The sequence below is a fragment of the Falco punctatus genome, assembly GCF_963210335.1.
Source record: "Falco punctatus genome assembly, chromosome: 12".
In the NCBI taxonomy this organism is placed as follows: domain Eukaryota; kingdom Metazoa; phylum Chordata; class Aves; order Falconiformes; family Falconidae; genus Falco; species Falco punctatus.
This window is the reverse complement of record NC_137592.1, coordinates 3,166,115-3,193,498: the sequence shown is the minus strand read 5'-3', so window position 1 is coordinate 3,193,498 and position 27,384 is coordinate 3,166,115. Positions and strand designations below refer to the sequence as shown.

Here is a 27,384-nt window from a genome sequence, read left to right as displayed (position 1 = left end):
CTGGCCTGGGGGACACCTCCCTGCCCCTCTCACTGTCCCCTCGGAGCCAGAGGGATTTTGTCCTGAGGCACATCCAGGCTTCCCCTTCTCCCAATGGGCCCTGCTGTTTCACACAGCTTGGCTTCTTGCCCGCTTTTGTCTCCTCTTCCCCTGTTCCTATCTGAATGCTAACATATAACTTCTTTTGTTAGTACAGAGGAAGGCTTTTAGGCTGGAAAACCAGGGTTTGTGTGCTCCACGATGCCTGGAAAGTGGTCTGCCTTAAATTGTACTGTTTGTAAGAACTAATTGAAGGTGTTTCTTGAATTGCGAAGCTTCACTGGGCAGCTTCAGCTGTAGCCCCAACCCCCCCATACAGCTCTACCAAGCACGGGAACTGGCACCAGAACAGACGTTATGGTGTAGACATGACTGTGGGCCCTGCGGTGGCCAAGGGGCACAGCAGCTCCGGGAGATGCTACGGAATAACCTTGCTGCCGTTCGGTGCTCGCAAAGGACACCTTTTTCCTGCAGCCCCTCGCCCTGCCTGCGCTGCAAGCGGAGCTGTTACAGCTGCCCCCTCCCCGGGCCCGGCTGCGCGCTGTGCCCTCGCTCTGTGTCATGGCGCCGGCCCCTTCCCGCCTGCCGCGGGGGAGGCTGTGTCTGTGCTGCTGCCAGCTCCCAGGCTCTAACAATGAAATAATATTTTTCAAGCTTTTTGAATTTTTTTTCACGGGTGAAATTACTCGACAATGTGCAGGGCGGCGGTAGGCACGGCAGGGCAGAGCCGGGAAGCGCTGGCAGCCCGGTGTGAGTGGCCGGGGGAGCGAGGGGCGGCGGGCCCTGCCCGTCCCGCCCCGCCCCGTCCCGCCCCGCCCGCCGCCGTCCCGTCGGCGGCGCGGCGGCAGCTGCCGGCCTCCGTAGCCCCTGCGAGGGGAGCCCGTGGCCGGGCTGGGAGGAAGAGAAAGGCGGCGAGAGTCGGGTTACAAGATGGCGGCGGCGCGGCGGTAGCTGCTGAGGCGGCGGAGCGGCGCCAGCGAGGGCCCGAGCCGGGGCGCGGCGTCGCTCTCTCGCCCTCAGGGAGCCATGAAAAGCGGCGCGTTAAAGGCCCCGCGCTGCCCCTGAGCGGCCCGGCCGCCCCGCTTCCCCCCTCCCCCCCCGCCCTCGCTCCATCGCCCCCCGGAGGCGGAGCGGGCCCGGGCCTGCGCCCGGGGCCGGCGCGGAGGCCCGAGGCCGGGGCTGCACCATGTCGGACACCCGTCGGCGGGTGAAGGTCTACACCCTCAACGAAGATCGGCAATGGGACGACAGGGGCACCGGGCACGTCTCCTCCACCTACGTGGAGCGGCTGAAGGGGATGTCGCTGCTGGTGCGCGCCGAGTCGGACGGTGAGAGCGTGGCCGGGGCTGCGCGGAGGCCTAGGCCGCCCGGGCCCGGGCCTGCCCCTCTCGCTGCCCCCCTCGCTGCCCGGCCCCGCGGGCCTCCCCGCCGCGCCCGCTCGCGCTGACACCCGCCGCCGCCGGGCCCGGCTGCTGGCGCCTTCCTCCCCTTCCCCGGTCGGCAGGGAAGGCCCCGGAGGACAGCGATCGTTATTTTTGTGCCCCCCTTTCTTCCCTGTAGCTTGCGGCTCCGCTGGAAGTTCCCTTCCCCCGGAGAGCCGCAGCGGTGCTTAGGGCCGCGGCCCGAGCCTTTCGCTGCCAGATCCCCTGCACGGCTCCGTCGCTTTTGACTGAAAGGAGTTAAAAGTTGTTATTACATGAGGCGACATTTTGTTCGCTTTCAGAATGATTTTGCTAGCTTTTGAAGTGCTCTTTTCCTCCCCTTCTTGCTACTGTAAAAAGTTGGTGGTTTTTGGTTTTTTACCCTTAGAAATTCACCGATTGTGTTTGAGTTGCCTGGTGTTCCGCGTGTTTTATTGCGCTTTAAAGTCACCTTAAGGGTCTGTTTTGGAGGGGGGAGGAGGGTACATGCCACTTTGTCAGCCGACAGGTGCTAATGTGCTAAATAAACCACCTAAGACTGGTATAAATTACTCTGGAGCTGTTGCCAGGATACATACACTACTTGCATACACAAGGTAAAGGTTTATAGTATCTAGATGATTCACTTCTGAAGGACAGTTGAAGGAAATAAAAGCAAATGGCCCACGTGGCTTCTATGGGCAAAAACATTTTTATGTTGGGCAGCGTGTTACCTGGTGCGAATGTGTGTAGGTTTGCTAAGCGGCCTTGAAACAAGCTAGTTGTGCACCAGGTTTCAGGAGAAAAAACATGGCTACAGAGAATTTTGGTCTAAATTGGAAGGGAAAAGTACATCTTAATATGGATATTTCTGTTCAGTTCTCTTACCTGGTTTATTTTAGGGACTTAGGTTTGAAGAAGGTGGTTCTTCTGGATTTTCTGTAAGATACAGATTAGATTGAGCACATGTTGGCTGGCACATGGGCGGTTATAAGATGCGTGGAGGTGTTGATTCTGTAAATTCAGTAAATATGTCTTCATACCTTTTCCAGGTTCGTTACTGTTAGAATCGAAGATAAATCCAAATACTGCATATCAAAAACAGCAGGCAAGTATTATTGCTAAGCTTTATTTTTTTCTGATTGCTGATGCTGAAGAATTGTTTTGCACTCAAAAGTAATTGCATTTTCCAGAAAAAAGAAAAAAAAAAAAAGGGAAAACAGCATGGCATGGAGTTGCCAATGGTGTTTTCCATAAAGGTGAAAAACCTGCTTAGAAGCGTGTGGGTGCTGTAATACCTCATGTTCTAGAAATTAAAAGTATGGACCTCCAAAAAAACCCCTTTTGGACTTTAGGCTTTGAAGAGAATGTATGCAATTTGGATAAATGTTGAACTTACTACAGGAAATATAGTTAGAAAAATACACATGTAACTTTTGTCTCCTATCCCAGGCAGTATGAAATAATTGCCCAATTAAGAAGGCAAAACTTTGGCCAGTTCTGCTACAGCTTATTTACTTCTTGAGTTCTTTTTCTGGAAATAACACGATGGAATTTGTCTTTGTGGGACTTCTTTCATTGTTGCTGTTTAGTTTTTGTTTTAAGCCTTGGAAACTTCTGCTATCCTAAGCAAAGTGGCTGGCCATGGTGAGACTTACTTGCACGGTTGCCTTTCCTAGGGGTAAGCCTTCTGCAAAACAAAGAAGTAAAACAGTTGGGAGCTATGTTAATAGGTCGTTTTTGTTTAATCCACTAAAAAAATTAGCTTGCTAAGTCTCTTCTGCTTTTATTGCTTTTTCCTTTTGCATTAATTTGTGGTGTCTCTAACTGCATTGTTCTCATGGTTATTACTGGAGTTTTTTTCTGTCTGTTTCTTTGTTCTACAGTAGACTCTCTGTTCCTTTTGTTCAGTACTTTTCATCATTATGGTATCCAGAAGTGTTTCAGCCCTAGAAAACAGTAACTGTGTTCTTCCCAAGTCATGAAGAGACAAATCTTTAAGGATTTTGTTTGTTTTAGTGACATGTTACGTTATGAGAATTTGAGGAATGAGGTTTTGTTAGCTCTCAAGCACAGGTTGGCTCATTTTAAGTTAGGAGCGAGTCAGAGTCTTGGACCTAGCCTTTCAGAAAGCTCTGTTTCCTGTGGTTTCCACTTTTCACTTACGAGGTATTAGTTCTTTTAGTCAGGTGGATGACAGTCACAGGCTTTCCTGGGGCGGGCCATGCTGAGGAAGGAGGATGGTCTTTATGGAGCTCTGCAGAGTTCAAAGACAAGAGCCTTGAATTCCTTCCTGTTTAGCAGAGGAAACTAATACATAATGAAATAAGAATGCAGATTATGTTGCTGTAAAATTTTAAAGTGCTTCCTTTTGCAGGCTGTTTTTCGAAACTTCATACAACTGATTATTTGAAAGCCTTCTTTACTTAATTGGTAGCAAAGTTTCAAGTAACTTAAGTAGCTTCTGTGGTTGGTTTTCTTGTGGAAGTCTTTATAGGTTGTAGTTTTGAAGAAATCAGGCTGAGGTTTATTTTGATTGGCTTTCATTACTGACCCTAATGCTTTTGTGACCTCATGGCTGAAGGTGTTTGCTTCACTGTTCACTCTTTTGAAGAAGTTTGGTTTGGGATTTTTTTTTGGAAGAGGAATCACAATTGATGATTTCCAGAGACAGGTTCTAGGTTTATCTAACCTATGAAATTAGACAGCTTTTAGTTGACGGAGCTTTGTCCTCAAGTTTTACATGCTTCCGCGTGGAGTAGCAGAAAGCAGACCTTAGTGTAACATCCCCGTGCTTTTCTTAGTTTGTGAGATTTCAGTCTCATCACTAAAAGAATGTAGTATTCACACCTGGGCGTCTTGGGAACAGATCCTTTTTAAAAATGGTGGTAAGATTGAGGCAGAATGTCTTGGTTAACCAGAGAGGAAGAGAGGCAGTCATTCCCCCAGCACCCTGCTACTTGAATGTGGAAGCCTATTACAGGGTAGCCTCAAGACTTGAGGCTGTACTGATCTGCCCAGGGCAGATGATTGCAGGTGAATGGCAGCGTGGAGGAGAGCTCTGTCTTCCACTGGCCAGAGTTCAGTTGTGGATTTTCTTTAAGGTGCCGATCATCTTGGTTTTGGGGAAAGCCACAAGATGATGTGGCTTGATGGAAGGGAAACGTGCCCTGCCTGTGCATCTGTCATCTTATAAATTATTTGAATGGGTTTATAGGGTAGTTTTCAATTAAATTGTGATTTGCACAACATTCTGTGAAAAAAGAAAGACCAGTTGGTTTTTAGTTGCTGTGCATCATCCTGTGATTCCCAGTATTACACTGCTTGTGCTAAGTAGTACTGTAACTATTAACTAACTGTAAACAGGGCAGGCCTGTTACCTGCCTTCTCAAATCATGTTTGTGGTCACTAGCTTTGGTGCAGAATTCAATTCTGTCAAGGTGTTAGGTGTGCTGTAATCGTGACCTCTTTCTCAAGGGAAATAGGACTCGGGTTGGACAATAGGTGTTGGGCAGCTCGGCATACAACATAGAAGAATCTCTATTACATGTATGGAAAGAATGTGAGAGCCTGGAGACTTTAGATCCCCCTATATTTTGGGGCACAGGCTTTGAGAGTTACATAACTCCACTGGACACTCTGTTGGCCAAAGGGCAGGGTCAGATGTGTTCTGGAAGCTGTAGCAGGAGCAATTTAAAAAGTTGTTACCACACCCATTTGTTGTTCCACCCTCTGCTTGAGGTTACTGTTCCCTGGCAAAACTGGCAGAAGAGCTTGTCTTCAGTGAGAAATCAGATGGGTCCATCCTGTGCTTTGTTCCTCCAGCGCAGTTATGCAGGCAGTAATTCTCAGTTCCACGGCTGTAAGACTTTAAACTGCCACAGAAATCCTTGGTGCGAACACTGCCTTCTGATGTTCACTGTCCTTTAGGTCCGCGCTGTCTGTTTTCAGACTTGAGAGGAAGAACGTGTGCAAGTACTGTCTTTTGCACAGAGTTGCCGTCACTCTCCTGAGAACAGAAAAATTTGCTTGAGGCAAAGTGGGAGTTCCTTGAGGCCAGGATTTAACACATTTGCAGGGGTGCTGTTAAAACCAGCCTGAGCAGTTGCCAGGGGGGCTTCTTCACTCCTCTTTCATGCCAGCATGAGTATTCATGTTACTGCGTGACAGTTTAGGTGAAGAAACTGATTCCGTTGAAATACCTCTTCTGCTGGGTTAATTTTTATCAGCACACGTTCCCCTGTCTGGTTCACTGTACAGCACACCCGTGCTAGTGTGGTGAGGTTGAGGGCTAGTGCAGGAACAAGGAGAGGTGGCGAGGCAGACATTGTGCAAACCAGTACCAACGCAGAAGAGAGGTTTGCACTAGTCTTAGTTTAAATTGTTGTTCTGAATATCTCTTCTTTTGTTTGTCTGTATGTTGTGTTTGAGTAAATTCAGGAACATTGCTGGTGCTCGTTGATGGAGCAGCACCGCGAGCGCTAATCTGAGCGGGTGGGAGTGGTAGTTTCTCGCAGCAGCTAGGCCTGGAAGGTGTCCGTCTGTGGGCTTTGTGGGCCGGCCTAGGTCATGCAGGAAGTGTTCGCCAGACAAATAGGTTTTATACTGGTATTGGACAAATATTTTCTTAGGAAATTATCAGTCTTTCAGAAATATTTTTGGAGAAACTTACATAACTTCTGCCTTGTGTGGGCAGTACAGATTGTAATGAGTACCATTCAGTAATTCGAGAATTCTCACAAAATTTTTGAGTGCAGTATCTATAGATGTATGTAGTCATTTTAGTTACTGCACTATTTCTCTTACTTGGATTGTTTTGGGCTACGAATAGGACTTCTTTGTGTGTGTGTCCCTCTTTGTTCATGTATGTGGCCCCCCTCTGAGTCTCAGCTTACCTGGAAGTGTATTGATTTTGAGTGTCGGGGCATCAGTAATTCCACAGAATGTTTCATGATAAGCATTTCAGAGTTCTCTAACAGCCATAGAATTGTACTTAAGAATTCTTATTTTTTGATTAATGTCTGAAAGAGGACCAGATCAGGGAGCTGATCAGACTTTTCAGTGCCCACAGCTGACGGTTACTGCTTTTTCCTTGAAGCCCAGTTAACTGCTCACTGAAATGGCACCCTGTAAACATGGAGATTCAGCTGTCCAGGAGCCAGAGATGAGGGTGGACAGCTGTAAGCAAAAACTGTGTCAGCTATATGAAGCTGTACCATTTGCGCACGTGAATCAGAGCCCAAAAGCAGCAATACTACCTATTAATATTTGTGACTGTGGAATAAAGGTGCAAGTGTAATATAGGATACAGTAGTATAAATAAACAACTCTCATGAACAGCGTTAAGACCATAGTGCAGTGAGCTCAGTTCTTTCCAGAACTTCAAAGGACTATGTAGAAACAAGAAAGAAGAAAAAAAAAAAGAGTTTGTGGGAGTGCTGCTGGTTTTGGTGTGTGTGACCTGTGATTATGTTTTGAAAGAGGGAAGTTTATCAGTTGGTGGGCATTTGTCAACAATGTTGCTGTAAGAGCAAGATGTTATAGTAAACTTTAAAAGAAAAAAAAAAAAAAAAAGCGAGCACAAAACCCCCAAAACATGCAATTACACATGGATATTAAGAGATTAAGATTACCATAGAAATAAACTGAAGAATTACTGCCGTATCAGTGATGCTGATTTTCATTCATGTTCCAGAGTGGTAACTGTAGCAGCTGGTTAGTTGTTTATTGAGACAGAGGTGTGTTTTTCAGATAGCTATGCTGGTGAGTTTACCTACTGTCCTGTGCCAGCTGCTTGTCAGCAGTCCTGTCCCAAATGTTAGTCCCCTCACATCTGCCAGCGGAAATACTTACAAGCAGTCCCTGCCCTCTTTAAGCCTGGGTAGCTGTGCTAGCAAACATCTGTTTAAACCACCTAAACTAACCTGGTTTTTTATCAAAAGCATATACAGAGTGCTGTCTAGACAGTAGGTTCATGAGTAGCAGTGATCACTTGGGTATTAGTTATAGTTTTGTCCTGTCTTTGGTGGATACGTGAGGGAGGGACGGGGATGGTTGTACAATACCATGTCATGGGTTGGCCTTTTAGCAGAGTGAACGCTGTAATTGATCAGTTTCATTGTTTCGTGTCTTTTGGTGCACAAAGGGAACCAAGAAGTATCTTGAGGGTAAAGATGCGAGGGGGAAATGACAGCTGCATCTGTTGCTTATTGCCCCTGGAGTTTCCTGAGGTATACTGGGTATCTTTAAGCCAGTCATATATTTGTTTGAGTTTGGTTGCTATGCTTGAAGATACCACTTTGAATATTTTGTTTACTGTAAAAGTGATGCATAAGGTAAAGACTTCATAGCCTTGATAAGCTGTGTGGTGACTATTGACCTTTGTAAATGTGGGAAGTAAATTACCTTACTATTAAGCAAGGGCTTGCTGGATTTTTTTTTCTTTTTTTGTTAAAAAAAAAAAAAAAAAAAAAAAAAGATGTGGTAACAGTTCAGGAAGTCAACAAACTTGGCAGAACGTTGAACTGTTTTGTTGGAGCTTGTGACATGTACTGCAAAATTAGCAGAGAGCCATTCAGTTTGAACATTTTAACATGAAGATGAGTTTACTGTAGGATGCTGAACTATGTGTTTGAATGTCAAAGCACAGGCTTACATTCCTTACAGTACAGCAGCAGGTGTCCTAATACGTCATAAAAAAATCTTCTATTCAGAAATTCTAGCTGAATCTTCCAGATATACTGTGAAAGTGAAATTGAATTGATGGAGGCAGTAGTGACAGAGAAAAAGAAGCTTGCTCAAATGAAAATACCTGTTGGCAAGATGCTTTTAACTTCAGTAAGAACTTAAAGAATTTTTATATTACTCAGGCCGTATGTCTTTTAATTTAGAAAAGAGTATTTTCACATTAGTTAGGCATTATTTCTCAAGTTGTGAAAGCTGTATTAAACCCTTTCTGAGGAGGAAACACTGTAATACTGGGGTTTTGTTTCTACTTTATTAAATCTCAAAAGACTTAAATTGTTATACTGCAGGTTTTCTTAATCTCCTACAACGTGTGCTTTCCCTTTTCAAGGCTGTTGGCTTAGAAGTGTGTTGCAGAAAAATACCATTATAAGTGCTCTGGATATGAAAAAAGGTATATTTAAATACATAATATATGAGGTAGTGGTCATAAAATAGCAAAGGAAGAAGGGCGATGTCCCTTATGGCAGAACAGGTGATTTAATATTTTAGTGTCTTATGTTCTTTTTTTGACAAGTGTAACTTTAAAATTATTTCTTCTGTAGACATATGATTTAGTGGAATGCAGATTAATATGCAGCGTAGACCTCTTTCAGAAACAGTTATTTCTTTTTGTTTTTCATTTAAACAGGACACCCTGATTGTTTGGTCAGAAGCAGAAAATTATGATTTAGCACTGAGTTTTCAAGAAAAAGCTGGCTGTGATGAAATCTGGGAAAAAATCTGTCAGGTACAGTTAACTTTAATATTCTGTTTCTTCCAGATGTTTTTGTGACTTCTGTGACTTTATGTATTGGCTGTAATTTTTAAACCTACTTGTAAGAGAAGCACATACTCGTCATTATTTTCTGTGGCTGTTCTGTTGAAGATCTTAAGTTGCTACTATTTAGAACAGTAGTTGTTGCATTCATAATTGAATTTCACTCTTCTGAAAAATCAATGTAATGGTGAAACTCAGGTGCTAGGCATGTTAGGGTTTGGTTGTTTTTATTAGAAAGGGAAAATCAAGAGTACTGCATTTTCATTGTTCTTCTGCCTGGCAGCCTTAGGAAGGTGACTTGTTGGAGTGCAGTGGAACTGAAAATGTGTTGTAACGCATAGGAGGCTAGATACTTCACCGTGAGAGAGACAGGTGGCATTGCTGTATGAGCACAGCAATGTCAGTGATACTTTTTTTCATCAAGACCCAAGTCTTATAGGCCATCTGCGTGTTACGGGTATTTCGGTCGTCATTGTTTTATTATGGAACAGCGTAGGTTTTATGTTTTCAACTCTGGAAGTAAGAAGTCAATGGCGTTGTGCCTGTGTGTACTTAAAAGAGGAAACCTGGGCTTTCATGTTGGAATTTGTCATAACCTTCTCAGATATTGAAATGATGCAATGTAAAGCTGTTAAGAAGCATAGAATTCAGATTTCCTAGCGGTTTCCTTTGAAAAAAATAGGCGATTTAGATGCATTGTTAATCTTAGCATGTTTTGGGGTATAATGTCTTCTCAGCCAGTTCTGAAAGTAATGGATCCTAGTAACCGCAAGTGTATGTGCCTAATAAATAGTCCAGGTTTTAAATTGATTTGAAATTGGGGCTGAGCTGATGGCCAGTGTGAGGGGAGGTCTTCCTGGGCTCAGGCGATGTACACCTTAGGCACTGCCATCAGACTCCAGAACTCTTCCTGCTTTGTCCTTTGAGACTCCTGCATAACATGCAGTCCTCCTTGCAGGAGTTAACAACAGGAGGTTACAAATTCTGGATCAGTGGGGGCAATGAGAAGTATAGGATATATGGAAGACTGGGAAAAGGAGCTAAAGGGACAGATGAGGCGGAAGGAAAGCATAGTGGGACACAATAGCTTCCTTCTCTTGTTTGATTTCAGTACTTGGGACCTTTTCCTGCCTCTGTTCGTGATCTTTTTGTTGTTTCACTTAATGTTGGTATAGCTGTGGGCTCTTCCTATGAGTTTAAGGCTTCATGTCCTTCTGTTTGAGACACCAAAAGGTTTTGGTACATCCTTCTCTTATTTTGTGCTCGTCTCCAAGGTGCTTCAGATTTCTTACCTGCACAGGTATTGCTGGGGTACTATTGAGGATAATGGTAGGGAATTTTAAATGTAGAATTTAGAGGCAGCAAACTCACACTTCTGCACAGGTAGACATTTTCTAGGCAACTGAAGAAGGTATAGGAGGGCTTATGTGCCTGTTATTCTTGTTACTGACTTGATTATTTTTATGTATGTTTTGGGATGAGACAGTAATTATGTGTGCTTTCTTCTTAGGTTCAAGGTAAAGATCCTTCAGTGGAAGTCACGCAGGACCTTATTGAGTCAGAAGAGGAACATATAGAAGAAATGCCTGAAACTAGTCCTTTGATTGACCTTCCTACTTGTGAACTCAACAAACTTGAAGAGATTGCTGACCTAGTTACCTCTGTTCTCTCCTCACCCATCCGTAGAGAAAAGCTAGCGCTGGCCTTGGAGAATGAAGGCTATATTAAAAAACTACTACAGCTTTTCCAGGTCTGCGAGAATCTGGAGAACACCGAAGGCTTACATCATCTGTATGAAATCATTAGAGGAATTTTGTTCCTCAACAAAGCAACTCTGTTTGAGGTGATGTTTTCCGATGAGTGTATTATGGATGTTGTTGGATGCCTTGAGTATGATCCTTCTTTGGCTCAGCCAAAACGGCACAGGGAGTTCTTGACCAAAACAGCAAAATTTAAGGAGGTTATTCCTATAACAGACTCTGAACTCAGGCAAAAAATCCACCAGACTTACAGGGTACAATATATTCAGGACATCATCTTACCGACACCATCTGTTTTTGAAGAGAATTTTCTTTCTACCCTCACTTCCTTTATTTTCTTCAACAAAGTTGAGATTGTCAGTATGTTGCAGGTAAGTGGGTTTAGTATGGTATAGAGATGGATTATGTATAGAAACCTCTAGCTGTAGTTACAAAATTGATTACAGCTCTTTTAACATTGTGTAAGTTAATCATACATGCTTTCATTTGCATAGTGTTTTGAATGCTTCCCCTTATTTCTGATACCTTTTATTTTGTATTTTAAAAATCGTAGATTTCAGGTGAGTATATTAGTATTTTTTAATGGGTTGTAAACAGTTAAAGGTTCTTCTCCTTTATTCACAAGTAACATACGCATTTTGAGCTGTTTTTGTCTAGGTATTTAGGGAACAAGCAACTTCTTGTATTCTATCTCAAGCACATGTGTGCTGTCCATATAACAAATTCTGAATCTGATTCAAAAGAGTATGTTCAGAACCATTCCTGTTATACTACTCTTACTTTATGGTACTAATTCCAAATGTTTATGTTGCAGTATAAAGTAGTTTGTTGGGCTTTTTTTCTTCATACTGACATCCAGAAGTAATAATTAATAAATAACCAATATGTCGCTGTATCAAAAAAATTACTGCATACTTCGTAGCCAGAAGCAGGCTTAAAAGTAGTTGTGTGACAACCAAGCTGGACCGTGTATGGCGCCTTGGTGAAGAGCTGCGTGTGAACTTCATGGCGTTTTGGGTATTTTCAATTCAATTTTGTTGTGCAAACTGATGGGTACCAAAGTGGTTTTATTCTGTTTCTGATCTGTATCCTTAGCAAAATGGTTCATTTGTGTAGAATAGAACGTGATAAACCTGTCGGTTTTGGGCATGGATAGTCTCTGTAAAATAGGGTAAAATAGGAAAATGTATCAAGGGGGAAGGTAGTTAAAATTGTGGAAAGATCAGGGCACTGGAGAAATAACATTACCATAAGGAATATTTCTAAAGAATGCAGTAGGTGACTGGGGGAAAAAAATCAAAACTAAAGAATTGCAGAGAATTGCATGAATAAGCTTTCAGGCTTCTTTCTGGTTTCTTCTTTATGGTTGAATAGCAGAAAGAAACTCAGAAGTAAATCCCACTTGTAAAATTAATGACGTTGTGTTAAAGATTTTCCTTTTCATTCTTTTGCATATGTTACTTTTCTAAAACTAAAAATAATTTCCGTATTATCTTCTGAGGCCACGGTCCTGTTTTCCATTTAAGAGATTTTTAACTCTTTAAAGTTCGTTATTTTTCATTTAGGCTTTACCGTACTGAATATTTAATTGTGCTGTAACAGAAAGCTATGATTCCCTGTTGGTTCTAGTACTCTCTGAAGAAAGTTCTGAAGTCCTCTGATGGTTCTTTGCTACTCTCTCACTGCTGTCTTTGCCACAGTAGAGAGAGTATCTGGCACGTAGGTTTGCCTGTCTGTTTTAAAGACAAATCGAGGCATGCATGGTGGCTTAATGTTGATACTTGCATCGTTTAAGCTGCCTTGAGAATACAAGCTAAGAAGAAAGCACACACAGAAGAGGTGTTTTTGATAGCACGCTTGAGGAAAATTACATGGTGGTACAGACCCCAGCTTCAGGACTGTTTTCACAGTCCCCTGGTGTAAATCGGCTTTTTGTTGTGGCACAAGAACTCTAAAGCTCCTTTGGGTTTGGTGTACACGTTAGGAGTCTTGTTACCCTAAATACACTGGCAAAGCTCCCTAGGAGAATGCAGTTTATAGGAGTAAGAGATTGTGTTTGCTGCAGCAGTAAAGCTCCTTGCTACGTGCTGCGAAGCTGTAGGTCCCGGTGCTGCTGTCCGTGAAGGGCAGCATGTGGGAAACCGAGCGAGCACAGAAAACAAACCCAGGTCCAGCCTTGCTTTAGGGCGTCAGGCCTGCACTGTGTGGCAGCCTTATACAAGCAAGAGATCTTTCTGTTGCCAGGTGTTCTGTAGTGGAGATTTTCTAGCCTATCTGTTGTTAATTGTGGTATGGTCATTTTTTTTTCTTAAACTGGCTTAATTAAGCTGTTAAAGCCAGCAAAGCTTAGAATAAACTACTAAGTCTGTGTATGTTGCACTGTTGCTCTGATGTTGATTCCAGGTATCATTTGTTTGTAAAGCACTTCATTTTCCACATCTTAAAATTCTCAGGAAAAAAAATCTGTGAGGCTTTCCTGTAATTGTAAAAGTTCTGTATTATGTTAGTCTAATAAAGCGTACGGATTTTAGTAACAGCACACAAAACCAGAAAATACCCTCTATGTTATGCAATGTAATGTTTATATATATATATTTATTGGAATGCTGCTATTCCATTCATGTTTATTCAATGCGTAAGTAAAGTTTATAGAGTTGAATCAGTGCAGTGATCATAGTTTTGTAATGCTGTAACATAATGTTACTATTTGCTTTAAGATTTATATCGTATTTAAAAAGTAACAGAGACATTTGATTTGAGAGAATGGCAACACTGTGTTCCACATGGAGGAGCACAGAGAAATCAGCGTTCAGAGAGGGCAGAAAGTGCCCAGACAGTTGACAGGTGATGGAGTTCACCCTGGTTTTCTTGTACCTCTTGAGTATTAGGCAGTGGTCTAACGGAAATGCTTAACAAGAAGTGAAATGTTTTCCTATGTATACTTAAAAATAAATGTCTTGGTAGTAGAGGATCTGAATAAGAAAAGCAAGTAATACTCAAAAGTTTCCCAGATTGGAAAATCCAAACCTCTACAAGTGGGAGAGGTTGTTTTATTGAGAGTAAGGTTAACGGGGACATGGCTGCAGCGACCTGGCGATGTGTAAATCTAGTCACCTTAGCATAGGTGGGCTGAGGAAATGTTTGCAGTGCTGCAGATCCAGAAAAGGGTAATCAATACGCAGGAGGTGTTAAACTGGAGTACAGCATGGTAAAAATTGTATTTTGCTTGGTAGATTGTAGTGTACAAGTGCATCGGTTGCTGCCCTGGAAGGTTACATGTAAGGCGCGGGGCGGGAGCCTGGAACAAAGACTGTCGTTTTCTGTAACGTTGGTGCGTGGGGGTGTGTAGCAAATCATACTGTGAGTGTGTGGGGTAGGGCAGAGCTGAAAACCACAGCGGGTGGCACGGCAGAGAAGGAAAGGAGATGACATGTTCTTTAGAGAGCAGTGGTTCAGAAGGCAGTTGTAGTAACCATCACCTGTGCTCAGCTTAACGTGTGGTTCTGGTCTGGACCTGCTTCCACCGCGCAGAATCAGCACTGAAACAGGGCCCTGGGAATGATCCTCTGGAATGCGTACTCGCATTTCCCTTTTTTGTGATAAAATAACGGAGGTGTGGAGAAAAAAAATAAAGGGGGAAGGGGGCCAGGGATGACACTGCGACACAGACACGGGACCAAATAACCCTTATTTACCAAATCTACTAATGCATATTTTTTTGTTTGTAGTTAAGCTTAAATTAAGTTGACTTCCTACAGTGTGGGACCCAGTACAGACCTATGATTTAACTTTTAAGAAGCATTGTGTAAGGTGTGTTCTTCTTATGTGTTACACAGGAAGACGAGAAATTTTTGTCTGAAGTTTTTGCACAATTAACAGATGAAGCTACAGATGATGACAAGCGATGTGAATTGGTAAGTCAGTGGTCTTGGTGGTTCTTTGAATGCTTTAAACTGCAGGTCTGGATTAGGTAGAAATACCAAAACTGTTCTGGTTCTGCAGTCATTTTTTTGTAACCCTAGAATCCTTTCGACTGTAGCTTTTATGTACTCACTAGCAAGATATTTCTTGCAAGGTAAGCTCTGATTTAGTTGTTCTAAATAATTATTTTATTGTTGAGAAAGCACTAAGCTGACGTCCTAGACCTCAAGTTATACTTTCTCCCAAGTACTCATTAACGTACCACGTCACTTACATTTGTCGTATGAACACTGCCTTTTTCACTGTACTTAAAAGGTCTTTTTGAATGATTATAAAGTCCTCTGACTGTGAGGATTACCAGCAGTCCCTAATATTTATATCACAAACATTATTGAACCTTGTAGCAGCTTAAAATGCCTTGTTAAAATCTTGCTTTCAGCAAGAGAAGCATCTTCGTTCTAGCAAACAACGGGCACACCGGACGGGAGTGTAAATCCCTCATATGCCAGGTGCGGTAAAATAGCTACAAGGCGACTTGTTTCTGAAGTAAATTTCACCCCTTAAGTTGGTGGCAATTTTTTGTTGGTTTTACTTCCTTTTGCTTTCCTCTGTTGTTGTTGAAGATTGGGGGAGAGAGAACCAGAATGATACCACTTTCTAGGAAGGAGCATACCAGCCAGTACACAAATGGATACAAATTGTAACAGTTTCCTACTTGCAGGGTTTTCTGAATCCAGTACACCTGAGGTTGTTTTTTCCTATATGACAGGTTAACTTTTTCAAGGAATTCTGCGCATTTTCTCAGACGTTACAACCTCAAAACAGAGATGCATTTTTCAAAACTTTGGCAAAGTTGGGAATTCTTCCAGCTCTTGAAATTGTAATGGTAAGTGAAAACATAATGCTGATTTTAATAAAATGTTTTAAACCCACAGCCATTTCACCAGTTTTTTTCAGATCTGCTAAGCATCTTTGTGTAAGTTTGATTGGACAGCTTTGTTCTGCTGGAAGTTGAAATCCATTGTAACGTTCAGGATCAGAAAACTGTGGACATCTTTTGGAAGTAGCCCGACTTCATCGCTAATATTATTTTTACTTTACATGAGGGAGAGGCCTGTGATAAATGCAGTCCTTTTGACAATGTAGTTGAGGAAGAGTACCCTTCAATTTTTAATGCGGCAGCTTGATTTTTTTTTCCCTGTTGTTGTTGGAACAGTGCCAAAAAAGTATTTTTAGATAATCTTGAACTGTTAGCTTGTTCCTATCCGAAAGATCACGTAATCCTGTCTTTTCAGAGGTATAAAGCAGATTATCTTAATCAGCTTAATCATTATGTGAAAACATATTTTTTTTCACTCCTTTGGTTCAAGCAGCTGTTGCTGCCTGACCTTTGCAATCATATGTCAGTGCTGATGTTAGCCAGAAACTATAAATTCAAGGGTTTTGATATTCTAGAGTAACAGTCTCTGAACTTAGCAAAGGACACCGAATGTCCTATAAAAGTCATACAGCTTTTCGGTGATTAGATAAACCCTAATCTCATTATTCTTTTCCAGGGCTAGACCAGTCCCAGTATTTCCTGTTACGTTAATATTTTAGGCTTAGAGGCTGTACGGTTACCACAGAAAATTACATACCTTAAGTAAAATTATTAATTCTTGTTGCCTGTAAGTAAGTACAGAAACTTCTGTACAAACTGATTTGTACAGTTGGTCCTTTTATGCGAAATCAATAAACTGTGGGTAATGGGTACAGAATATCAGCACCTTAGATATTCTAGTAAGCAGCACAATATGTTTCCTGCCGAAATGAGGGCTAGCAGATTCACAGAAAACCTTACCTTCTTTCTAAAGGAGGGAAATAGTGGGGAAAAGGTTTTGCTGGGGATTGATTTTTGTTCTGTAACTAAATTACTGTGTCTTTCATAGAAACTTTTGTAATAAAATGTTCTCAAAACTTTTAACTCCCTATTCTTTGCAGCTTTACTTGATCATAAATACCAAACTTGATTTATTCTAATAAATTGCTTATTTATGTTTTTTTAATTAGGGAATGGATGATCTGCAAGTTAGATCTGCTGCTACAGATATATTTTCTTATCTGGTAGAATTTAGTCCATCCATGGTCCGAGAATTTGTAATGCAAGAGGCCCAGCAGAGTGACGATGTAAGTAAAAGCGTTTGGGGCATTTGCTGAATAGACTAATTTTAGAGCAAACAAAAAAACAAATGGGGGGGTGGGGGGAAGAAAAAAAACACTCCAAATTTGGGATACAATATGTGCCCAACAAACCTCTCCAGAATTTGGGATACAATATGTGCCGAAAAATGTAGATACTGGAAACGTAGGGAAAAGTAGATGTAAGATACAGAAGTGTCTGAGCAAGTTGGTTTTCCATGTGTTCACAGCAGTAAGATTGTAGGTCGGCCTAGCAGTGATTTCGGGGGGGGGTTGGGGGGGGGGGGGGGGGGCTGTGCTTGACAGAATGCCAGTGTCTAAATACAACACAATTTTTCTGTTTCACTTAAGAAAAAAAAAAACAAAACTGAAACTTGATACAGAAACTAGGGAAGTCATTCCACTATTGAAACTGTGTCTAGTTATTTTGTGGTTTGTTGGTTTGGGTTGTTTTTTTTGCAGGATATCCTCCTCATCAATGTGGTCATTGAGCAGATGATCTGCGATACTGATCCTGAACTTGGGGGAGCCGTTCAGTTAATGGGCCTTTTGCGTACTCTGATAGACCCAGAGAATATGTTGGCCACAGCTAATGTAAGAAAATACAAAGGGGTAAAGACACTTTACTGTCTCAGCAAAATTAATAACTTGATGTTCTCTGTTACCGTTATTGTGGTCTGAGGATTAAAGATGTGTTTTCTTTTGAGTGTTGTATGTGGCCTGATCAGCTTAAAATTTTCCATTAACTTTTGATAATAAAAGATATGTGTATGTGACGTGGTGCAAGTATTTATCAAACCAAGCAGTCCTGTGCTTCTGTGAAATAGCACTACTGTGATCACAGCTCCTGCGAGCTGGATGGTAAATCGGGAAAGAAGAGTCCAGTAGCGTCTGCCTGAACCCAAATCAGTGGTTTAATACCAATGGCACAAAAAGGATGCAGCTTCATCCAGCTGGTGCCATAGTTAGTGGAGGATGTGCTTATATTTTTGAATTCCAAATTGCTCATGTGTGTTTAGACATCAAAGTTAGAATAGGAGATTTGTAGCAGTTCGCTTTAAAACTTGGATCGCTCCTTCCTTTCAGCTGCTGACATTTTGAATCCAAACCAAAGTACAATGTATTTGTAATTTAATGCATACTCCATGTAGGAAAACACATTGTAATCTTACTCGTATGTTGATACTCCTATCTTTATATATAATGTAGTGAAGTGGACCAGATCGTAGTTTTTCTTTAGCGTAGAAAGGTTTGGATGTTGTTATGGATAAAATTACTGCGTTTAACAAGGGTTTAAGCAAATTTTGTGACACGCATTGAGTCGCTGATGTATTTGCAGTATATATTTGCATCCGTGGTAGGGATTTTTCTTGGTGCTAGCTAGGTTGGTTTGATGCCTCGCAGGTCTTTTCCCAAAATAAAGAAACATGTCTTCATTGAGTGAAGACAGTGTTACAGGCCCAACCAAAGAGACACAGGCAAACCTGAAGGAGTCGACAGAGTTGTAGGCTGCTTCTTATGTTACTGCTCTTTATTTAAAAGGTTAGATACAAATGCTTGTATTTAATAAGGTTGTGTTTGTTCTAGAAAACAGAAAAAAGTGAATTTCTCAATTTCTTCTACAACCATTGTATGCACGTCCTTACTGCACCACTACTGGCTAATACATCGGAAGATAAATGTGAAAAAGGTAATGCTGGGTCGGGGTTTTTTATTATTGTTCCTCCCCCCAAGTTCTCAAGGGACTTACAGTCCTGGTAACAGTGATAAGCCTGTGCTGCAAGCTGGGAAGACGCTTGCTGAAAGCTGTTGTTTCTCCCGTGATAGCGGTTCTGTGAGCAGACGTTTTGATAGCCCTTTCTGCAGCTTTGAATGGTAACACGTCTTTATGCTGTGCTTTGTAAAACATGTATCTCTTTGATGTGTGTTGTTAATTGTATGCTAGTCTAAAAGTTTGCCGAAATGCTTTGATGTTCATCAGTGGTTACATGAGTCCAGCATCCGGCGTGCTCAGGTGATTCACTCTGAAGACGTTTTCACTTGGCTGTAGTACGGAAATGCTGAAACAGAACTCTTCAGAGAAATACAACTTGGAACTCCTTTGTCTTGTTCCTTTTTAATTTTTCCTGGTAACAGCAAAAGAATTGGAAATCTCTGGCACACACAAATAATAGCAGTTTTTGCCTCTAGTACTGTACAAACAGAAACCTAACATCATCACGGTCTCTCGAGTCAGACTTTTTTCTGAGTGCTCTTTCAAAGAGATTAAATCAGACCAGTATGTATTTGGGAAAAACATTTCTTTTGTCTTACCCATCTTCCCATATTAAGTCAGAAGAATAAATGTTTTATGCATTTTATACAAAAAAACCCAAACATGCAGAATATCTGTACTACTCATTTTGTAATGTTATTTGAAAAATTTAGAGTAGGCACTTTCGTCTAGGTAGGAATAATATTCCTAAGTATGAGGTCACATATTTTCACCTAGCTGAATTTAAAACTTTGTAGTGTAAATTGAATACAGAAATCTCTGCTTGCTTTTTTGCTGTGTGTTTATTCCCCTGTAGCTTACAGAAACTTCTGATTTGATGAAAAGTTTGAACAGCTGGCAGAATTGATTGTTTATCCCCATCTTTTAAATATTTACAGTGCTTTGAAAATCTTTTTCTGATTTTTGTTTTTCTTTTGTTTATCAGATGCAGTAGTTGGGACCACTAAGAGTAATACAGTTTGTCCTGGTAAGTTTTGATTTACCTTGAGTTTTGAAACTTGTGTGGTGTGTATAGTGGTTTTATTTTTTTAAAAAAAGTTAGATATGTCCATTCTTTATTTTTTAAATACTTTTTATTGGAAGAGATGTAGGTGCTTTGCTTCCCTTTCGACAACAGGAAGCTGAAGAAACATTTTCATCCGCTTTTGTACTGAGTTTCACTTTCCCCACCCCCACCCCAGTCAGCCTTGCCACTGAAAGTTTAAATCACTGTTAGCAGAATATGGAGCAAAGAGACGTAGGCGAGTTCTGCAGTTGGGATTTTTATCTGTGTGGGCTTATTCTTTGAGCATTATGAAGACGTTGCTAATTAGTCTGGACTGCAGTAACCTGGAACTTGCTGATCCTGGAAGAAGTGCCACTGCCAATTTAGGGTGATTTTTGTGACTGGGTGGGGGAGGGGGGGGGGGGAAGCCAAATTTGTGTGTGGTGGTTTGTTCTGACTCAGTGTCCCGCTTCCTAAAGCAATCCAGTGTGCCCTTTAAAACATGTCAGGAACTGCAGTAGCAGCTGAGCTTGGTGATGATTTGGTGCATGACGGTACTTTTTTTGTCTTAATAACTTAAGGCATTAATATTTCTTGTAGATAATTATCAAACGGCACAACTACTTGCCTTAATTTTGGAGCTGCTTACTTTTTGTGTGGAACACCACACGTATCACATCAAGAATTACATTATGAACAAAGATTTGCTAAGAAGAGTACTGGTCTTGATGAATTCAAAACACACATTTCTGGCCTTGTGTGAGTATGGAGCTGTTGTGATTTCTTTCTTCAACCCTTTGTAGGTACTGCGTGGGATGTGTATGAGTAGAAGTGTATACTTAAATCCAAAATTCATGTTCATTTCCTACTTATTACTGACTAGCTGTTAAATAATTTTGGAAAAATGGCAGCAGATGTCTGTTAATGTAGACCAGTGCAGTTTATGGTGGGAGGAGGATTGTTGTATGTTTTGAAGTCCGCAGTGATCCTTTCAAGTCTTTATGAGAGCAAGGGTCATATGAGCTGTCTTATCTCATTTAAATGGAAATTCTGCCATTTCTTAATTACATCATAAATACAGTGCTCCTGGTGGAGAGCGAATGACATTTTGTGAACCTTGGTATCTATTGGGGCTGATTCTGGGAGGTAAACACAGAAAAGAACGGGAAGGAGCTAACAGTTTAACTTCACGTGTGCTAAAGTTTATTGCTGCCATATTTCAAAAAGAAATTCATGGACCCTGATCCCATTCAAATACCAGGAAGGTCAAGGAATGGAAGAAAGGCTGCCTGTCAGCAAATGTTTCTTCTGAACTTTGAGGAAGTGGTTTTTAATGCTCTTGGTTTGGGGATGTGTCTTCCTCTCAGTAACATCAGGGTTGTTCCGTTCTTTCCAAGAGAAGCAGGTCGCAGCCCTGGCATGTAGTTATTAAATTCTTGAATTTCTTTCTTCATACAGGTGCTCTTCGCTTTATGAGGAGAATAATTGGTCTAAAAGATGAATTTTATAACCGTTATATCACCAAGGGAAACCTGTTTGAACCAGTTATAAATGCTCTGTTGGATAATGGAACTAGATACAATCTGCTCAACTCTGCTGTGATTGAGCTGTTTGAATTCATCAGAGTGGTAAGTTAAGCAGCTTCTTCAGCTCTTACACGTGTGCAACATCTCAGGTAGAAATAATACAAAATGCCAATCTTTCCCTTGAAGTAGTGTATTAATACTTAAAATCAAAAAGTGGAAATCCCATAGATAAATACCCAAATAGAACGGAGCCAGTAAGCTGCCTCACGCTGGTTTTACTTGATTGTCCCGGTGCAGAATCTGTGTCGGCCCCATTTATGTGCAAGTCTGCATAGAAGTACCCTGTGGGTTAAGTTCTGCTGTGTGGTTGAATGTGGTGTTCGTCGGCCAAACCTTGAAGTGAGGAATTAAGTGACATATGTTATATGTGAATAAGCCTGGCTGGGTATTACTGGGTCTAAACAAGGCCAGTTTGACTATAAATTTGAATGATCCTTGTCCGTTAAGATCCTACACACGTGTGCTTTCCTAGCCAGTGCCAGCTCGGAATCCGTAGCTTTGTGGGAACAATGTGAGCGTGGACAGGAGAGGCCGGGCACCCGGCTGCTTGTCTTGCTGGGGTGGAAAACAAGGACTTGCAACCCCTCCTGAGCTGTGAATGCCTTGATGCATGGAAGTCTCGGGGAAGCTTTGTGGCCTGTGAAAATGAAGGGCAGTTTTTAGTCATGGGATATCATAGCTGGTGTCTTTCTCCAGCCAGAGGAGAACGCCTTGTGTCTCTGGGTGCCTTTGCCGGCGCAGTATGAGCGTTAAGGTTCGCCTGAGACAGTGGGATGTGTCAGAGGATGAGTGACCAAAAGGTGCCTAATCCCGCATGTGCGGCTGTAGTTAGTGGGGGCTAGAAAGAGGGGTGCAGCTTTGGGGGGAGCGAGGCACAGCTAAGCTCGTGTTTCTCTCAAGAAGGCTCAATTCTAGATAGCAAGCATCATGCTTTAATCAAACTATCACCGATAGAATTGGGGCGGTACTGAGCATATTGTCTGTTTATATGGGAAATTCAATAATTGTTTCTAGATCTCAGCTTTTCTATTAAGGAAGAATCTGATTACTTCGTGTTTGTTCTTTACAATAAAGTTTTGACTTGGGACAATGAATCAGTTACTTTTAAAAGCAAACTCTAAAGCTTTTTGGGCTTCTGCATGTTAATATTTGAGACTGAAATGCCATTTTGTTCTTATGCAGGAAGATATCAAGTCCCTTATTGCACATATAGTTGAAAACTTTTATAATGCACTTGAATCTATCGAATATGTTCAGACATTCAAGGGACTGAAGACAAAATACGAGCAAGAAAAAGACCGACAAAACCAGAAACTGAACAGGTAAATGACATAGTGCCATTATGTAGTACTGCTGGCCAGTTTTTTTCCTTCCTAGAGGGCAGAAGCGGCTGAAGGCTGGGATTGGGGTTGGTTTTCAGTCTCGATGAAAACTTCTTCAGTTAGAGTAACGCCCATCTGGCTTCCCTTGGGGCCTACTGTAGTGGAGTTCATATTTGTGAGTATATTAAATGATAGATTTGGAAAACGCTCAGCTTACGAAGGGCAGAATCTTCTTCTGTCATTCAGAGTTGGGACTCTGTCTGCCACCTGGGGTTTTGGCGACGCTTACGCTGATGGTAGAAGCGGGGATGGAGCTGGACTGCCTTCCCAAACGCACTGAGTTCACTCTGAAGCATCAGGAGCCGTTTCCGGTCCTGGCCGAGTCTGAAACAGCAGGCAAGACTTGAATGGCTTGTCATGTGTCTCTTACAGTGTTCCATCTATATTGCGTAGCAATAGATTTCGCAGAGATGCAAGAGCCTTAGAGGAGGATGAAGAAATGTGGTTCAATGAAGACGAAGAGGAAGAAGGTGAAGCTGTTGTACCTCCAATTGAGAAGTCAAAACAGGAGGATGATTTTCCAGATAGCTATGAAAAATTTATGGAAACTAAAAAAGGTATTTACACAACTTCAGCTGGTTGGTACTGGAAGTGCGCTATGGCAGATACCTGGCAGATGCCACGTCAACAAACGTGTTGCTTGTGCTCTGTATCATAAGCAGGAGTAGGGGTATTCCATGGAATTAAGTAATGAATTCCTAACATGTATTTGCAAGCTAGTTTAGAGTTAAAATACTGAGTTAAGTTGCACCAAGCATGCCTCTGGTTTAAATGACATTCAAAAGCAAAACTTCATCTGTGCTTGTGTGCGCCAAGTGAGCAATGTCCCCACGTCCGCAGCATCTGTGCCGTTCCTGGTTCGAATGCTGGCGTGCTCTGGGTGAGGTTAGTAGATGAGCTGTTGATTGAAACAACTTAAAAAAAAAAAAAAAAAGGGCAACCTTTGCTGTGTGATTATGCTGTGATGGGGATTGTACTCCATGGTGTGCAGCTGATACTTAAGTACGAAAATGTTTGTCCCTCAGCTAAGGAGAGTGAAGACAAAGAGAATCTTCCAAAAAGGACTTCAGCTGGGGGATTCAAATTCACTTTTTCCCACTCAGCCAGCGCAGCCAATGGTGCAAACGGTGCAAACAGTAAATCCATGGCAGCTCAGACGTCACCAGCAAGCTCCAACGGCTCCTCTTCAAAGAACACAACCCTGACCACAACGGTGACAGCCACCAAGGTGGGAGAACTCGCACAAAAGCTGCTGTCCTGGCGCAGGCCAGCGGGGCGGTGTCGTGAGGTTAGCGTTAGCCTCTAGGCAGGGTCTTAGGTATCAATTCACCCAAGGCCCTGTCTCGTTAAGCCCTCAGTAGTTTCGGGTGAGGTTTAAGAAAGCATTAGGTGGGACTGGGGTCTGTTGGTATGTCTGCTGGGCACAGTTTAATCTCGCATCTTCTGCATAATTTAACTGTTCCCACTCCTCAGCTTTTAAAACTGCCCAGGTGCTGCTGTGTGTGATATACAGACAAGATTTGGGTTTTTTCTGAACTACGTTAGTGCCTTCCCTGGTGGACAATCATTACGCATTTTTAAGGAGATGAAGTACAGTGATACCTCTTTTATGTCATACAGTCGTGCATTGTTTTACTCTAGCCTGTGCAAACTCCTAAGAGGCTACAGGAAAGTGTGGCAGAAATGTTCCTGCACACACCACAGACTTGCCAGCAAAGTGGATGTGCAGTGTACACATCGGCTTGCGTGGCTGTCCAGTGGGGCGCTTAAAAAGTGATTTTTTTTTTTTAAATAATGCTGAGGCCAGATGCAGCAGAGCAAGGAAGTTCCAGTGGTTTTTTTTTAACCTTGAGGTTCAGAAACCGTCTCAAGACAAATGGGTATTTGAATGAAAAAGGCATCGCGAAGAAACCTGCTGCTGCAGGCTTGATGTCCTGCACAGGTTGGCTGGGGAGGAGGAATGGATTAACATGGCACTTTCCTGGGTATTCTTTTCCAGTGTGCAAATTTCTTTTTTTTTTTTTTTTTTTTTTTTTTTTTTTTTCCCAATTGGCAGGGAAGTCTAGTTGGCCTAGTGGATTATCCTGATGATGAAGATGATGATGAAGAAGAGGAGGCATCTCCAAGGAAAAGACCACGTCTGGGTTCATAAATGAAACCAAAACTTTGGAATAAAAACTTTTATTATGGGGTTTCAAATGCTGCAACTGTTTTAAGAGCTAAAAAGAATCTGATTCAGAAAGCTTTCTCCCATGAGTATATAAGATAATACAAGGAGTAGCAAAAGAAACTCAGTATATCAGCTAGAAAGGGTTAGTTCTGTAAACACAAAGCTTCCAAGGAACTTAATATCTTTCTAGTTATTAAGGAGTCTGCCATTCAGGCTGTCAAAAAAAATATAAAAATATTAAAAAAGTGGGTTAGTATTCACAGAACCTGGATGATGGCTTCTCAGCAAGGAAAGTCTCAGGTGTCGGGAGGGCAGGGGGAGGGAACGGTATGGTAAACACTTTTTTAAAAATATTGCAGGGTTTCCCCAGTGTTAACAGAACTAAGAAAAAAAATAATTCAAGCTAAAATTTTGAACCCAGTAATCTTAATTTTGTAATGGTGCTGTCAGTTGTGTTCTTTTAGCAATGCCTCTTTTTAAAAAAAATTTAAGGGAAAATTAACTGTTTGCATAAGAACAATCCAGATTTTGGGACCATGTATTACCAATGAAATCGCATTTCTCATGGTTGGAGGGAGGGACGCTGCAGTTATAGTGCATGCTGAGTTGTTGAAAGCAGTTCAAAATGAGTTTTAATTTCTATTTTTCAAGAGGAGAAGACAGAAGCTGGATTCAAAATGGATGGTTTTCCTTGGGGTTTTTTCTCAGACATCCAGTAATGTCTATGCCAAGGAATGATTGCTTCCAAAATATCTCCAGGAGCTGCTGGTGTCAAAGCGGTGGCTGCCACGGCACACGCCGTAGCTGTTGCCTTCGCCTTGCGGAAGATGCCGCATTTGAATCACTTTCTGTGGTGTTAAAGGAGCTGCCTCTTGGAGCAGCCAGCTGCTTCCCCTTTGCGAAACACTAACAGGTTTTTCATAGCAATGAATTTAGCAGCGTTTTAACACCAAAGTCACTTTGGACCAAGACAGAACGATTACTAACCCAACACCGCTCTCCGAGGCAGAATCAACAAGCAGCACCCCGAGTCTGGGTGTAATCCGAAAGCTGCTTTTTTAAAAAACAAAAGCACATTCCACGTAGGTAAGCAAACTGTGACAAAAATAGATGAGTTGACAGAGGCAAACAGTCCAGGTTTTACTTTCAAGAGCAGCGAGTGAACTGTAAATATTTTAATGTTAGTTTGCCCGTTTGTGATCTGAGATCATGATGAGAGGAAGTTTCCCAGCGACAATTGATGTGTCAGAAACGCTGAAATATGAAACCAGCTGCAATCCACCACATAGATCACTCTTGTCATACGTGTTATGGGTCCATTTCTCCTGGAATAGTTTAAGCTGAAGCAGTTTCTCTGTTTTGGAGATTTTTGTAGTTAGTTTTAATTTTAGCTATTGTTTGGAAAAAGATGGGCTGTCTGTGTAGATATGAAGTATAGTTTTTTTCCATAAAACAGAAGTTTATTTTGTATTAAAAATACCACTGTACTTGTTTTACACCATTTGTATACATGTGGTGATATTAATGCTGAACTGTAAAATTCAGGAATTAAAATGTGACCCTGTAATTCCATAATTATTGCTTTTGTTTGGTTTGTTACACATGGTAAGTTAACTCAGAATTTTAAATGTGGCCATTTTAGAGTATTTTTGAAGATTAGTTATCCGTGCAGTTCTAAAAGTATACCACTAGATGAAATCCCACAGGGAACGTGTGAGCTCTTCCCGACACAGAAGCTGGACACGGGTGTTCCGAGGGCTGACGGTTCGTGTGCATGGACCTGGGGACAGTGGTATTGCCCTTCACGGCACCAGGCAACCAGGAATGGGACTCCTGAGTTTTCACCTGTGTGATGAAGCACCCAGTCAGCTCCAAACGCAGAGGATCCGGGGAAGTGTTTGCCAGTAAAGCATGGCTGCTGCATCATTGCTGTGTGCTCACTCTCCTGCTGACCATCACCTGGGTTTCTTCCTGACGAGTCCTTTCTCTCCTCTGGTAAAGATGGTTACCTTCCTCCGGCACCGCACACGCTACTCGAGCGGCAGAGTTACGCAGTATGTGCCTTTACTAACCTGAGGCTGAAAAATTGTGGCACCTGCTCTGCGGACCCAAGCTGTCCTGATTCTCTGTAACAGCCACCCAAAGCACGTTCTCTGAGGGTCTCCGACTGCAGCGTGTCAGTCCTTGCTCTGCTCCCCACCACCCCAGCTCTTCCCCAAAGTACTGCCAGGAGCTTTAAAAATACCTTCAGATCAACATGAGGGGGGGGGTCACAGCAAAAACAAGAATGTCATGAATTTTTATAGCTACTAGAAAAAGACTGTGTAAAGTGGCATTAGATGTCTCGTTTTAAAACAAAATAAACCACCTAAATTCCCTGTAGGAGGTGACGTGCAGCACTGTCTCTAACTGGCTTGTGTCCAGCCGTCACCCCGTAGATGGCGTTTCCCTGTCTGACCTGGTGGGTGCTGCCTGGGGGCAGCCGTGTTCCTGTGCCTGGGGTCCTTCCAGTACCGCTCTTTTTGGAAAAGAAAAGAACATCTGCCAACATGTATCAGTTATAAATGCTATTTTAATAAAAAGTTACATGAAACTTGAACTGGTTGTTTTGTTTCTTCTAATGTGAGTTACTGGTGCAGTCAGCCATGTAAGGACATCCTGCAAAAGCCTCTCCCTGCTTCCAGT

At 42.1% G+C, this 27,384-nt stretch overlaps 2 protein-coding genes across 5 annotated transcripts in view; one reads left to right on the top strand and one right to left on the bottom strand.

The window, feature by feature from the left end:
* The first annotated feature begins 903 nt into the window (after positions 1-903).
* PPP4R3B (protein phosphatase 4 regulatory subunit 3B) lies at positions 904-27,298 on the top strand. 4 transcript variants are annotated; one of them, XM_080408079.1, is made up of 16 exons: positions 904-1,367; positions 2,492-2,547; positions 8,815-8,913; positions 10,454-11,074; positions 14,540-14,617; positions 15,394-15,510; positions 16,674-16,790; positions 17,265-17,414; positions 18,390-18,492; positions 19,502-19,543; positions 20,162-20,320; positions 21,020-21,189; positions 22,330-22,469; positions 22,902-23,086; positions 23,633-23,757; positions 24,586-27,298. In XM_080408079.1, the coding sequence occupies exons 1-16, from the start codon at positions 1,226-1,228 to the stop codon at positions 24,679-24,681; spliced, it is 2,400 nt and encodes a 799-aa protein (XP_080264205.1). In that variant the 5' UTR covers positions 904-1,225; the 3' UTR covers positions 24,682-27,298. The 4 variants fall into 4 exon arrangements, with proteins under 4 accessions (XP_080264205.1, XP_080264204.1, XP_080264202.1 ...); XM_080408078.1 differs by having other exon boundaries at positions 905-1,367; positions 22,923-23,086; positions 23,555-23,757; XM_080408076.1 differs by having other exon boundaries at positions 906-1,367; positions 23,555-23,757.
* The window catches only part of CFAP36 (cilia and flagella associated protein 36), a 46,584-nt gene continuing 44,042 nt past the window's right edge, over positions 24,843-27,384 (bottom strand). The window contains exon 11 of the mRNA XM_080408093.1: positions 24,843-27,384. The gene's annotated coding sequence lies outside the window, so the exon portion shown is untranslated.

Excerpts from the sequence above, each read along its gene's own strand:
- PPP4R3B (XM_080408076.1), top strand. The coding sequence starts at position 1,226 with ATGTCGGACACCCGTCGGCGGGTGAAGGTCTACACCCTCAACGAAGAT. Across the intron at positions 20,321-21,019 it reads ACACACATTTCTGGCCTTGT|GTGCTCTTCGCTTTATGAGG; the intron begins GTGAGTATGGAG and ends TTCTTCATACAG. Across the intron at positions 23,087-23,554 it reads ATTTATGGAAACTAAAAAAG|CTAAGGAGAGTGAAGACAAA; the intron begins GTATTTACACAA and ends TTTGTCCCTCAG.